Here is a 14,161-nt window from a genome sequence, read left to right as displayed (position 1 = left end):
AACATGGTTTCTACTTCGCGGATTTTACCTATCGCGGGTGGGTCTGGAACGCAACCCCCGCGATCGAGGAGGGATTACTGTATAGTAAAAACATGCATTTGATTTGAGTCTGTAACACATGGTATAAATTTTGGCTACTTGTAAAAGATAGCACTTTTTTTTTATTATTTAGTTTTATTCAATCACTACTGTAGCAACAGACAGCTTCTTCAAAGTGCTTTCACCGGCTAATAGAATGCTGTAACGCAGCACAACTCTGCTTGGCACCATAAGTTAGATGGGACTTCCACTTGCAGCTAAAGTCACTTCAGTAAACAAGCTATTTGCCACTCTAGATTTCGCAGCGCTGTGCTGACAGTGTATGTGTCAAAAAGAAGTCTTTGATTTCACTCTGTAACAGCGGGTGTAAAGTTTTTCAAACTGTAAAAGATATTGCTGAAGGCATAGAACCAGACACACACACGCTGGTGAATCATGCCTTAGTATCTTGTTGTCACTTTGTTATTCAGCTTTATTCATGAATAAAAGCACACTTGTTTCGTTATACCTTTGCAAAACTTATTTTATATTCCAGTAACCACTTGAATGAGATTAAAACCATCTCTACCTCTCTCACGCACCCACATCATTATTTGAAAATGCGATGCCAGGTCTTGCCTGTACTCTGCTAAGCTGTACCATTCGAAGTCAACAAGCAGTGTTTGTTTCAATTAAAGGACAAAATTGGTCTGAATTAATTAGAAGTAGGTTTTCTGCGTTATGGTACATGATACTGAAAATGCAGGCAGAGCAGAGTACAAGCAAGATCGGAAAAATGCTATGCCGTTCAATAAACACATTAACAAATCAACAGAAATTACATACAAGAAAATGAATAATACTCATTGAAGAGATGAGTTAACAGGATTTTGAAATTAATATTAGATTTTTCTGAAAGGAAGCGCATTCCAAATTTGAGGGGCTATCACACTGAAAGCTCTGCCACCCGTAGTTACTAACCTGTATTTAGGTACAATGAGTAAGTTAGCAACTGATGATCTTAATGCACGAGCAAGAGTGTAAGGAAGCAGCAGCACAGACAGATAATGAGGGGCTGAACCATGAAGGGTTTTAACGGTGAGAATAATAATTTAATATATGATTCTTAAAGACTGGAAACCAATGCAAATTCATAAAGGACAGGAGTGATGTGAGCATATTTTTTAGTGTGTGTAAGTAGACGAGCAGCAGAATTCTGAACGTATTGTAATCTGTTGATATTTAGTAAGGAGGCCATAAAATAATGCATTGCAATAGTCCAGAAGGGTAGTGATGAAAGCATGAATGAGTGTTTCAGTACCCTTCACACTGAGGAAAGAATGCAGATGAGCAGTGTTACTTTATATAATCATTAAGTTGAGCAGCAGCAACCTTTTCTAAGATCTTAGCCATAAATGGAAGATTAGAGTTTGGGCATTAAAATTTTATCTGTAACCGATCTAATCCAGGTTTTTTTTTTTTAAATAGGGGTTACAACAGCAGTTTTTAAATCTCTTGGAGCAACACAGGTGCAGATACCACAGTTGATATGGCAATACAAGTTGATATAGTAGGGTTAACTTTAGTTAAATAAACTAAAGATTTAGAAGTAGAAATGGTCAACAGAGTTGAGGAATGGTTGGTAGAGAAATCTTGATATGTGGTCATAATTTTTGACTGAAAATAGTCCAAAAACAAATCACAGTGCTCAACAGAGGAATAAGGATTTTTAACGGCAGGTTGACAGTGTGTTAATTATATTAAAAAGAGATCTAGGGTGACAAGTACCAAAGTCAGTAAGGGTAGAATAATATTTTGAACGTGCAGCCGATAAGGCGCATCTGTGTTCCTTCAGGTGTTCAGTGTAAATCAGAGCAAGAACAGCCAGACCAGTCGTCTTCCAGAGCCTTTCCAAGCAGTGACCAGTTTTTTCATGGTATACAATTTTGCTGTAAACCAAGGAGAGTTCCGGGTAGTAAGAACAATCAAGGATTTACTGTAATAGGTGCATAATGATCCAAAATCTGCATAGGGCAAGACAACCCAGAAACATCATGGAGACAGTCATAGAAAAGGATAACTGATTTATATTCTTGATAGTGTGATTATTATTTTAGATTTTAGACTTACTTTAGGCAGGGGATAAGAGAAACTAAATTCAATCAGCTTGTGATCTGAGATACCAATAATAGAACCAGATGTACAAAAATTCTGCAGACAAGTAGAACATACAAGATCCAGAATATGGCATGGGTTGAAAAACAAACATGCTGCACAAAACTGAAAGCATACAGTGCTGAACGCAGCTCACAGGCAGATCGACTGTCAGTATCTGCATGAACATTAAAGTTACCAATCAAAATAACAGCAGTAGGCATGCCACAGACAAGAGTGAGTATTTCATAAAGATGAGAGAGAAAATCTGGCTAAGGCTTAGGAGGCCTGTAAATTAATATAATGTGCAGCGAAGCCTTTTCAGTGATTGTAACAACCAGGTGTTCAAAAGACGTAATGTTTTGAAAATCAACAGTTGTTGCTTAAAGACAATCACGCTGACCCACTGCCAATCCACCACCTTGGCCTGTTAGACAGGGTTTAGATAAGTACATATAACCAGTGGGGCTAAGCGGATTTAGTTTTAAGTAATCCTAGATTTTCCCACATTTCTACAAGGAACAGCGTGTCCATTTTTTTTTTAGAAGTAGAGAAGTCATTGAGGAAAGTTGTTTTATTTGTTAATAACTTGCAGTTCAGGTGAGCATAGTGGAGAGTTAAGTAAGATTGTAATCTTGGTTACTGTGGCAGGTGTCTCAGCCAATTCGTCTGCCTACTCCATCGTCCTGCAGATAGTCTTTTTGAAAAAAGAAAAAAAAAAAAACATGGGTCTAACAGACCAAATCATGGAGATAGTGTCAGCGGATGCAGAGTTAATTTAAAATGACACAGAGGAGGCGGTGTATGTACCACGGTGCATAATTGTGTTGAAGTGTAGTTAATCATCATCATCATCATCAGAAAAAGCAAAATCAGCCGCCACCACATTAGCCAGAACCCATAAACTAACTCCAACTGAGCTGTAAACATGGTCAGCTAAGAAAGTCTTAATCCTAGTCAACTAAGAAAGTAAGGACTTACTCACCAACCATTCTGGCTCAGGGAGAGTACAGGGGAGAGCGCTTGTGGAATATAGGCAGCTAACGGAATAAAATGTTACAAAAATTCCAGCATGAATCCAGTGAGAATCCATCTATAAAACATAAACTGCACGAGCAAGGCTGAGGATGTAGTAACAGCAACAAAGCAAAACAGAGCAAAAAGTCACTGGTGAGAAGTGACAGCCAGATCGCGCATGGCATACTCTCATCCGGAACTTGAATAAGGTAAATAAGAGATGCCTTATGGCTTTTTCTTGTTTTTTTAGCCTCATTGACTTCTTTGACTTTCATTGGAACAGTCAGTCATCATCCAGCCCACTATTTCCTAACACAGGGTCACGGGGTGTCTGCTGGAGCCAATCCTAGCCAACACAGGGCACAAGGCAGGAACAAATTCCTGGGCAGGTCGCCAGCCCCCCACAGGACACACGCACACACTAGGAACAATTTTGGATCACCAGTGCACTACCCTGTATGTCTTTGGACTGTGGGAGGAAACCGGAGCACCCGGAGGAGACCCACGCAGACACAGGGAAAACATTCATTGGAACAGTTATCCTCATTTTGATCAATGGCAACAAGATACTCCAAATGTAGTTAGATGGTAGTCCGTTAAAGGTAGGTAGATGCAAACCTAGGTGTTAGGGATGGGTGGATCGATACTAAAGTATCAATGCTTCTGATGCTGACTTTTTAATTTAAACATCGATGTTCACATTAAAAGTATTTACATATATTTCAAAAATGTGCAAATTTATTAAAAATTATTCTTAAAAAGCTTTGATGGTGAGAACATGATTTAAGTAATGTGTAAAACAGGAGCTGCTTTTCCTTCCACATTTATCGCTCTGCATTCACACTGGCAGTGCTGTGGTCCACCAGCAATGGTAGAAAGAAAGGTAAGTGTTGGTTGAAGTTATTTTATTCCACCGAGTGTACAATAATGAAGCAAAATGTGATACGTGTCAGAAGACGATACGTTATTGCGGCAACACTACAAACACACAAAAGTCAGTCACGTTGCTGAATACACAAAGTTATAATAGGAGGCAATTGGCAGTCTATAAGCCTTCCATAAAGGCAGGCAGTACCCAGGCAACGTTAGTATTATAATCTTATGGAAGTTTGTTGTAGTCGTTTGAATAGAAAATAATCAATGTCTAATTTTCGGAGGAGTATATTTCATTCATAGCTTGATGAATGGGCATGTTTATATCACATTTTCAAACTTAATATTGAGTAAATTGGACATACAGTGGAACCTCGGTTCACGACCATAATTCGTTCCAGAACTCTGGTCGTGAACCAAAGCAATTTCCCCCATAGGATTGTATGTAACACTGAGAAAACCTTGAACAGAGAAAACTAACACTGCAATAGTTCGTGCTATAGCGCTACCAACCCTGGCTAAAAACACTTTTTTTTTTTTTTTTTCTATGATTTTTAAGCACAGGGGAAAAAAACTAGCATTTGAAAAAAATCTGTAATTTAATAAACCACCTAGAAAAGTAACATTGCAAAAATGCACACTACGAACCAATCGCTATAAACAGAAGTGAAAACAAAATCAAGCCCAGTGCATTCTTTAACTGCCTTCCTACTTTATGCGTCCAGCTCTCTCTCTCGCGCTGCCGGTGTGTGCGTGTGTCTCTCTCGTGCTGCCTGTGCATGTGTCTCTCTCTCGTGCTGCCTGTGTGTGTGTGTTTGTGTCTCGCCTGCTTGTGTTTGTGTGTCTCTCTCGCCCGCTGCCTGTGTGTGTATGTCTCTCGCACTGCCTTTGTGTATGTGTCTCTCTCGCGCTGCCGGTGTGTGCGTGTGTCTCTCTCTCGTGCGCGTGTATGTGTGTGTGTCGCGCTTTTTCTCTCTTGCTCGCTGCACAGGAAATGCACAGGGAGAGACTGAACACGTACAAACCGAAAGGGAAACTGGCTTGTTCATATACCAAGTGTGTGGTCGTGAACCGAGGCAAAAGTTTGGCAAACGTTTTGGTCGTAAACCGATTTGTACGTGTACTGAGACGTTCGTGAATCGAGGTTCCACTGTAAATATGTTATCTTTAAATCCCATCCTTAGCTTAAGACCCAATTGTCACTCGGGCTGTAAAAACAACACTAAAAGCAGTAGTCCTGAGTGTTACCCAGGTAACAAAATAGCCACGTCTTTTCCTCTTACCTGTTGGCATGCCTAGCAATAATGGCGTGTCATTAAAAACAAAAGTTTTTCAGCAGTCCATGTGTTGCATGCTCTTGACAGTAACATGAGCATGATGTTGAGGAGCCTTCTATTCAGTCAGTGAAATTGAAATAGACAATGAAGCCAAAAGTGAGTCTGAATCCGAAAATGACACTCGCTCAGTATTTGCATCATTATTATACTTTTTACACTTCCGGCTGCATACTTTTTGCATTTTGCACGTTTTACAGTAAAAAAAAATTTTTTTGAGCCATAAAAATGCAACTCCTTTTATGTTTTTTTTTTTTTTTTCCTAGAAAAAATGTAAGGGTAATGCTTATTCTTGTTCCACAGATCGTTTGTAAGAACTGAACATGTTTAATAATTTCTGTTAATAAACAAGCAAAGAAGTCTGATCAATATTTAATAGGTCTACTAATACAAAATCTTTAAAATGTGACTTTTTGATGTCTACACATACTGTTAGTGTATTCAGGTGCGTAAGGCAGGATCAAGCATGGGTAAAGAGCGTGCCGACAGAAATCTCTCAGTTCAAAAGTTTGTTTTAAAAATTTTGGGGAAATTCAAAGCAAATAGTCCACACTAGAATAAAGTTAAAAGGTTGTTACACTCATAGAATAAAAGGCAAAAAAAAATTGAAAAATGTATCTTCTCTAAACTTAGCTTTTCTTGTCAAACTTTAGTTGTTTTTATACTTAAAGATGCTTTACTACTTCAGTACACAGCGCTGTACATTCAACAGAGCACATTCTTTCATGTTAAAACCATGTGCCCTCCATGCCTTACATATGGCAAGGCAGGTCACTAACTGTGTATAATGTATAGTCAGGGAGGCTAGAAATAGAATATACCAGTTCAATTCAACTTATGGGGATTGTAAGAACCTCCCATAGACTATGCATGTGTAAGCAGACATTCAGTATAACTTAAAGTAAGTTTTTATAGAAAATTAACCATTCTTGCAAGACAGCACTCTGGCTATATCAGTATTGGTATTGGCAGTGCTGGCCTCAGTATCACCCATCACTACTTGGTATCTTATGCCTATACTAATAAAGCAATGAAATATACCTGAGTAATTTCAGATACCTCTGAGAGCAATTGTCCCAAACATTATGGAGCCTTGAAATTGGGGGATCTTGTATAAAAAGTCATTTCTACATCGCATGACCAAAATGTATTCCGTTAAACACATCACTAAGGCAAACTATACCAGAGTAGAAATTGGAGAAATAAACTGAAAAAAATGAATTTTTTCATAAAAAATGAAAAATGGGCTTTCAGTGTGATAGCCCCTCAAATTTGGAATGCGCTTCCTTTCAGAAAAATCTAATAATTTCAAAATCCTGTTAACTCATCTCTTCAATGAGTATTATTCATTTTCTTGTATGTAATTTCTATTGATTTGTTAATGTGTTTATTGAACGGCATAGCATTTTTCCGATCTTGCTTGTACTCTGCTCTGCCTGCATTTTCAGTATCATGTACCATAACGCAGAAAACCTACTTCTAATTAATTCAGACCAATTTTGTCCTTTAATTGAAACAAACACTGCTTGTTGACTTCAAATGGTACAGCTTACATTTTCAATTAAATAAATAAGAGATAAAGAAGAATTTCAACACTTCTGCTTAGTAAAAAAAAAAAAGGCTTGTGTGTTATCCCAGTATCTTCTTGATATTCATCTTAATGAATATTAGTTAGATTTGCAGCTTTTTTAAAGGTTTGCACTGTTTATTATTTGCTTGAGTGTGTCATACAGTATATATATTTGTAATAAACAAGTACATCTTAAGAATTAGGAATGTCTTGCTTGTACACTGGAAACAAAATTGTTTATACAACGTCACATGAGACAAGGCAGTAAAACATCATTTAAAACAAGTCCATGGACATCTAACCTGGCAGTTTTTGGATTGCTTTTGACAGGCACACTTCATGTGCTCCCAGCTCTTAAAACAACGAAAAGTAACAAGCAAAATATACCAAATGATCCAACCGCTTATCCTTAGCGTGCATTCAGCCACCCTAAGCACCCGCACTTCTGCCCCACCCTACAACCACCCCCGTTTATAACGCGAGCGGCAGAGACACGAAGTGGCAAAAAGACAGCTGCTTTGAAATGATAGGGCAGTGAGACAAGCAGAACCGGCAGCTCGCCAGCAGCAGAAAAAAGGCAGATGGTCCAGTGGCATCTCCTTAGCGTGTGTTCAGCTGCACCCCTTTCACAACACGAACAGCGTTATATGTCCTGCGAGAAAGAGATATAACCACGCCTGGGGCTGGAAATAAAGGATGAGTATTGTTTTTGCAAAAGTTTTTAAGTAAAAGTGAAAATAATGCATATGTAACAATTCCCATGAAAATGGCAATCTCTTTAAATTGTATATCCGGTAAATCAAACCCTCGGGTGGGCAAGCGAAGCTAGTATAAATAAATATAAGTTAAATATCATAGCTATATTTGGTTTATACTTTAGCTTTGATTTTGATAAGTTAATTAAATTAGTTTTGATTATGAACATATTAAAAAAATTCCTATTTATTTACGAAAAAAACACGTTAGCTACAATATTTAGAAACAAATGACATTTAGTTCATTAATGAATAAAGAAAAATCGCAAAGAGTGCTGCTGAATCCACAAAATAAATATAGGATGTTTATGGTAGATAAAAATAAAATATGATTATTTCTTATATATAAATAGCCTATTTTAATCAAAATATAATCGTGAAAGTAGTCTAAAAACAATGAGAAAAGCTAAGCCTTTTGAAAGGTTTTTTGACAGATTCATTTTTTTTGTGGTGTAGTAAGTTTTTACATGCAGAATTTTTGACGAAGGAAAAAAAAGTAAATTACATTAATATTATTATTAGGTTGATTTAATTCTATTACCACTACAACATTGTTACAATAAGAATAATGCAAGATGAAAATATACTTAACAAAAACAAACAAATACTATGAAAGTTTCATGATAAAAGTGTTGGTTGCTTTTATGGAGCGAAACGTTCTGGGCATCAACTGGATGATAACATACATACAAAACTGCAAGATTGTTACAGTCTGCTTTAGTTTAGTTTGTCCCCAGCCATAATTTTCTTTAAAATGTGATGTCAGTTGTTTGTGGTTTCAGGTCATACACTGGCAGTATAAACTGTGCTTGATGTAAACTCTCATGTTCAGTGTCATTTTTCACTTTTTATAGCAACATACAAATTAAATGTGTATCTTTCATCATATTTTAGATTTTTCCTTGCAGATTTCAGAAACTGCTAATTATATTAGTATTATCCTTAAGTAAACATTTTTACACTGATTAGCTTGACTTACCAGTATGAATTTTTATGTTTGTGTCATGTCATGTAACAATCATCTGTTCTTTGTCACAGAGACCCGAAATTCCTAGAACGTACCTTGAAGTTGCCTGGAGCACAGCCTCTTGAAGTACTGGAGGCAGTTTATAAGAGTCTGGTCACTGATTGTCCCAAGAATTGGGAGGACTGTGTTGCCTGGGCCAGGAATCACTGGCAATGCCAGTATAACAATAACATTCGTCAACTTCTGCATAACTTTCCACCAGATCAGGTATTTGTTTTATAAAAAAAATAATCTTGTAACATTAGTAGGATAAAAAACAATGTATTAAAAGTTAATTACCCCCTTGATTCTGTCGATGAATTATGGAAAGCATTTTGCTAACTAATAATCATTGAAACAATTAAAATATCGAATAAGCACTGCTGATTGAAGTGGTTTGCCCTTGACATTTCCCTCCCCACTCTGAAGAGCATTTGAATTTTTTAAGTAAAAGAACTAGCATTGTTTGTTCATTTGCTGCTGATTTTTTTTCTGTACATAACTAAACAAACTGGACTTTTTTCTTATGTTATCATTTATAGGTTATTGTCTCCATATAAAATCATTTTACTGCTCTCTGATTTCCTTTATTTCTCTTAAAGAAGCTTATATTTACCTGATTGGTTGTATTTCATTCATTTCCAGTCTTGCTTCATGTTTTTGCAACATCAAATTTCTTAAACTATGCAGTACTTCTCATTCAGTGCCAGTGAATCTCCTTTGAAAATCACAATGAGGACAATCACACTTGACATTGTTTTCCATATGTCACCCTTTACATTCTCATTCTCAGAATTGGCTGTTAGATGTCAAAAATAACAATTAAAAAAAGATCACAATCTTGTTGTCGGCACCAGCAATCAAAAGCATTTAAGCCACTACTGTAGAAGTCCATGACATAGGAGGTAGTATGCTAGCACATCTGCAGGTATTAAAAACCATTTCATATTAGACATTCTTATTGGACAAAGGAAGGCAAGTTAGCTTGGGCTCCCTCGGTTGATGGGTTAAACCTAACCACTTTTAAATGTTATTAAGCTAGTGGTTAGCTCCATAAGAAAATATATTGTATTTGTAAAATTCAAGGGCTCTGAGACCTAAAAAATATTGTTTACATAAGTTGTGGCTTGAAGAGTTGCAGAACTTGTCTTCCATTCTACTCAGAATGTAACAAGTCATTTCAAAGATGAAAAATAAAGTTGATTTATGTGGTGTAGTTAACATTACTTTTACATTTGAAAAATACTATGCTTATTTATGTTATACATCTATAAGATGTAAGAAAATTTTGTTTTGCCCGAATGTCTACTGCTGTTCACCTCCACCTGGGCAAGGATGGGTTCCCAAATATGCATTTTTTTGTTAATATTTTCTGTGTGCAGTGTCAGTACATTGTTTGTGTACAATTTTATCCAAGGTTTAAACAAGGCTTGCATGCTTGTATTTTCCAGAGTCACCACCATAAAATTTTAAGCTGAGCTACCAGATTATGTACAGCCCTTTGCAGAAAAAAGTTAACTGGCATATTGTTTTTTTAATTTGTCAATAAAATTTACTTATATAATATGTATATGGTCTGCGTTGAGAAGGGGTTTTATGCAAACAAAAGTGGAGCAGAAGTAACTGACATGCCACACAAATATCACCACTAGCCAATAGGTTGAACGTTGTACTGAAGAAGAGGCAGGGTACTAAACACGAAAAAAACAGACGTCATTTTATGAAATGGAAAAAAGTCTGGCCAATCTCAAAGAAGAAATGCTGTACTTGAGTGAACTGTGTAAGCAAATGAAACTGCAAAACAAGAGTGCAGAAACATTATGTGCTCTAGGCCCAGCACATAGGAGCAGGTTACGGAGACATTTGCAGCTAGCAATAGTGGTAGCTTTCTTCCACCTAAATTAAAGATTACTTAATATTGCTAGTTCTGAGCTCATTGGTTTTCCATTGTTTTGATTTACAACACACAGGCTATTGGCACGGACTACAATAACTCTTTATGCTGTATTAATTTCCTTATACCCACTACAGTGGTTCACTACAATATATACTTGAATTTCATATTATTCCAACTCATGACCCATTTCGATTCAAAAAGAATACACTTTCCTTTAATATTGAGTTTTGCAGTGATCATCAACAAAAGCTTGGTCACTAAGAAAAACAGCAGGAAATTATCTAATGGCGAAAATGTGTTCTTAAAGTCGCTTCAGTGACCTAATAATTATTATTGCTTGTTATTTGACCAATGCCTTTATCCAAGGTGACTTCCAACATTTCAGATGCAGTTGGTTACATTTCTTTTATTTTTGGAGTACTGACAGGTGAACTGATTTGTTCATGGCCACACAGTGTCAGCAGCAGGATTTGAATCCACATGAATCCTTAGGATATGAAGTCCGAGGTTCAAAGCCTTGACCACCACAACACACTCCCTGCAAATACTATTAGCCTTTGCTTTAAAAAAATTACAAATATTGTATACAGAAAAATACTTGGTTAACTTAGAACTTCTGGTACACCTGATTAATGGCAAAATAATTGCTGCCAATTTTCTTATGAAATTTACCAGGCAAAGGTGGGTATCACAGCCAGCTACTGATATGATATCAAATTTTATTCACCCTCACCTTTTTAGTTTGGTTGTCCTTCACTTGCTTTGATTCCTTTTACCTCTATTTCTGTTTTAGATGATCCGTTTGGTTCACTCATTTATTTTTGCCATTGAAAGTAACACCTGATATCTTTGTTTAATCATGAGTGGGCACCATTTTGCCATAAACATTGGGTGAATAAGATCATAGGCTACAATTACCAACGCTGCTTGCTTGAATTCAGATGATTAGTCACTGCTAATCAGGAACAGAGGACCATAATGATGGCTTTTATTTAACTTTTTGCCTGACATGTTTTAAGGTCTGTCCTTTAAGACTACATTACATAATGTAACTGATTTCTATGGGGTTTTTTTCAGTTATATGTGGCACAGATTTAATTTTTGGAGACATAGTATATTAAACAAAAAATACATTCTCAACTTTTCAGATTGGTTTTAACAGTAGAATCCCTGAAACCTAGGCCACCTTAAGTTCTTTCACATCTCTCCATCAGCGTTTTTTCTTTTGTAAATGTGTCGATCAGCACAAGCAGCAAGTGGCCTGCTATCCCATACCTTTACCCCATCCCATCTCCAACGAAGCTCATTTCAAGCAAAAAGTACTCCTAGCTCAAGGTTCTTCATCTGTGTGTGAGGTGCCTGGAGTTGTATAGGGTAAATCATACAGTATATCGTTATTTGGAACACATGCATTCATGTGTGTTCCATGTCTATGATGATCTGGGTTAAGTGTAGGATGAAAGACAATGCAAGGCAAAGAATGCTGGACACATACCTAAAGCAGAATCTTTTTATATGTTAAATTAATAATGACATGAGTTGTATAATGTGTGAAGAATTTAGTCCAAATATCAAATAAGCATGCACTTTTATTCAAGAATATTACCAAAGTAAAAAAAAAAAATCAATTTTTGAATGTCTGGAGATACTACGGTTTTTTTAAAGGTTGGATGTGGACCAAACAGATATTTACTGCAAATGCTGTAGAGCTAAAGTTGTTGCCAGAGGCGACAACACAAGCAATTTGCTGCACCACCTTAGCCGCACACATGTTTTGGAGTACCATGAATGTATGGAACTAAGATTGGCACCCTCCACGTTCTCGGGTAAAACTGAAAAAGCGGGATGACACTCGGGAGTCAGAAGCGTTTGCTAGCGGTACTGCCTATGACAAAAAGAGGAAGTAGTGGATTAAGATAACCAATGCCATTATAATCCATATAGCTGACATATCAGTGGACAGAAATTGTTAACATTAACAGAAAGTGTAGTTGGTTTACAAAAAATACTTATTAATTTTTTTCTCTTCATTAGTGTCACCCCCTAGAAAACTACTTTATGGGGCCATGCAAACCTGTATTAATACTTGTGTGCACATTAAAAAAATTTTTTTTTTTGGTACAATGTACAATTCTCATGGCAGTGGAATAGGTTATTCTTAGCCAGTCTACTGCAGTAATTGCAGTGGAAAATGTGGTTAACATCCACTCATGCATGGGGAAAAAAAATCCAGTTGAATACCGTGAAACCGGTGTAATTTTGAAAAATACCGTGTTATAGAATTTTGGTCATACCGCCCAGCACTAGTATTTATGGATCCCAAAGCTAATGTCTCATGAGTTGAGTTGTTAGGCCTGTTACGTCGGGGGTACCCTGTATCAATAATAATGCTAGCAGTAAAACTGATGGTCATTTTACCCAGTCTGTGCTTGTATCTATGTCTTAGTTTTAACGGTCAAAGTAAATCCACAATTGTCTCAAAATCGTGAAACTCTTGGCACATATTTGCTGTTGTGAGTATAACCGTAAAACCAACTTTTCTCCCCTTAGAGTGAATTTGGGGTGAATCCAGTCCCATTAATATTAGAACTGATAACAGCCGAATATTGTAACTTTCCTGCAGAGAACACACATAAAGTACATCCAGGTGTGGCAAACAAAAGAAAAAAGAAAGCAAAGTAACATGGAGGATATTAGTTAAAGCAGTGTTTCCCAACCTCGATCCTGGGGACACACTGTGGTTGTAGGTTTTTGTTCCAACCAGATTCCTAATCCATGGCAACACCTGATAGCACTGATCTCATTTAACTAGCTGGTATTATTTTTATTTTATTCTACATTCAGAAAAGCACAGCAGCATGATTTTTACATTTATAAGACATTTAGACATATTCTGCTTTTGCTATAGATTAAATGCTTAACACTCTTTTTTTGTTTTCATTATATTTTGCCGTTTCTCTGAGCAGTTTTTCCCCTTTGTTGTATCTTATTATTGACAATTAAAAATGAGCAGAGCAGACACGCTGGCGAACAAGACTGTATAATCAAAGGCTGCAAGTAATTTAGAATGAGACTAATTAGTAAATGGATTAATTAAACAATTAGAACACCTAGAAAAGTAGAATGAAAATCAAGATGAAAATATTGTTAAGAAAAAAATACATTATTCCCATGTAACTGCTTGGTACATTTATATATATATATATATATATATTACCAAACTTAGTTTTCTAAAATCTATATTGTTCCCAAAACACAGAACTTGGGAAATAATGCATCACTTAATTAACTCAGGTGTCCAATTAAAAACAGAAGCTGTTTGGAACAAAAACCTGCAGCCACAGTGTGCCCCCAGGACCGAGGTTGGGAAGCACTAAGTTAAAGAGCCATATTCGTTGGAGGTTCCTATAGAAATTAAAGAAAATTTGGAGAGGATTTTACTTTCCTTTCTTATTTAAGTCTTATACTGGAGCCTGGGAAGGCATTTTGGCCCTTTTTTCTAATGGATGGTAATATAACACCATTGTCCTCTTGAGA

At 36.6% G+C, this 14,161-nt stretch overlaps 1 protein-coding gene across 3 annotated transcripts in view; it reads left to right on the top strand.

The window, feature by feature from the left end:
• uba1 (ubiquitin-like modifier activating enzyme 1) overlaps window positions 1-14,161 on the top strand; it is a 332,406-nt gene that overhangs the window by 251,488 nt on the left and 66,757 nt on the right. For all 3 annotated transcript variants that reach the window (XM_039774152.1, XM_039774151.1, XM_039774150.1), the window contains exon 18: window positions 8,760-8,955. In XM_039774152.1, coding sequence (XP_039630086.1) covers window positions 8,760-8,955 — 196 coding nt within the window. The remainder of the gene's footprint in view (window positions 1-8,759; window positions 8,956-14,161) is intronic.

Source organism: Polypterus senegalus, chromosome 13 (assembly GCF_016835505.1).
Source record: "Polypterus senegalus isolate Bchr_013 chromosome 13, ASM1683550v1, whole genome shotgun sequence".
Classification (NCBI taxonomy): domain Eukaryota; kingdom Metazoa; phylum Chordata; class Cladistia; order Polypteriformes; family Polypteridae; genus Polypterus; species Polypterus senegalus.
The sequence above is the reverse complement of the archived record's forward strand: the minus strand, read 5'-3'. Positions and strand labels throughout refer to the sequence as shown.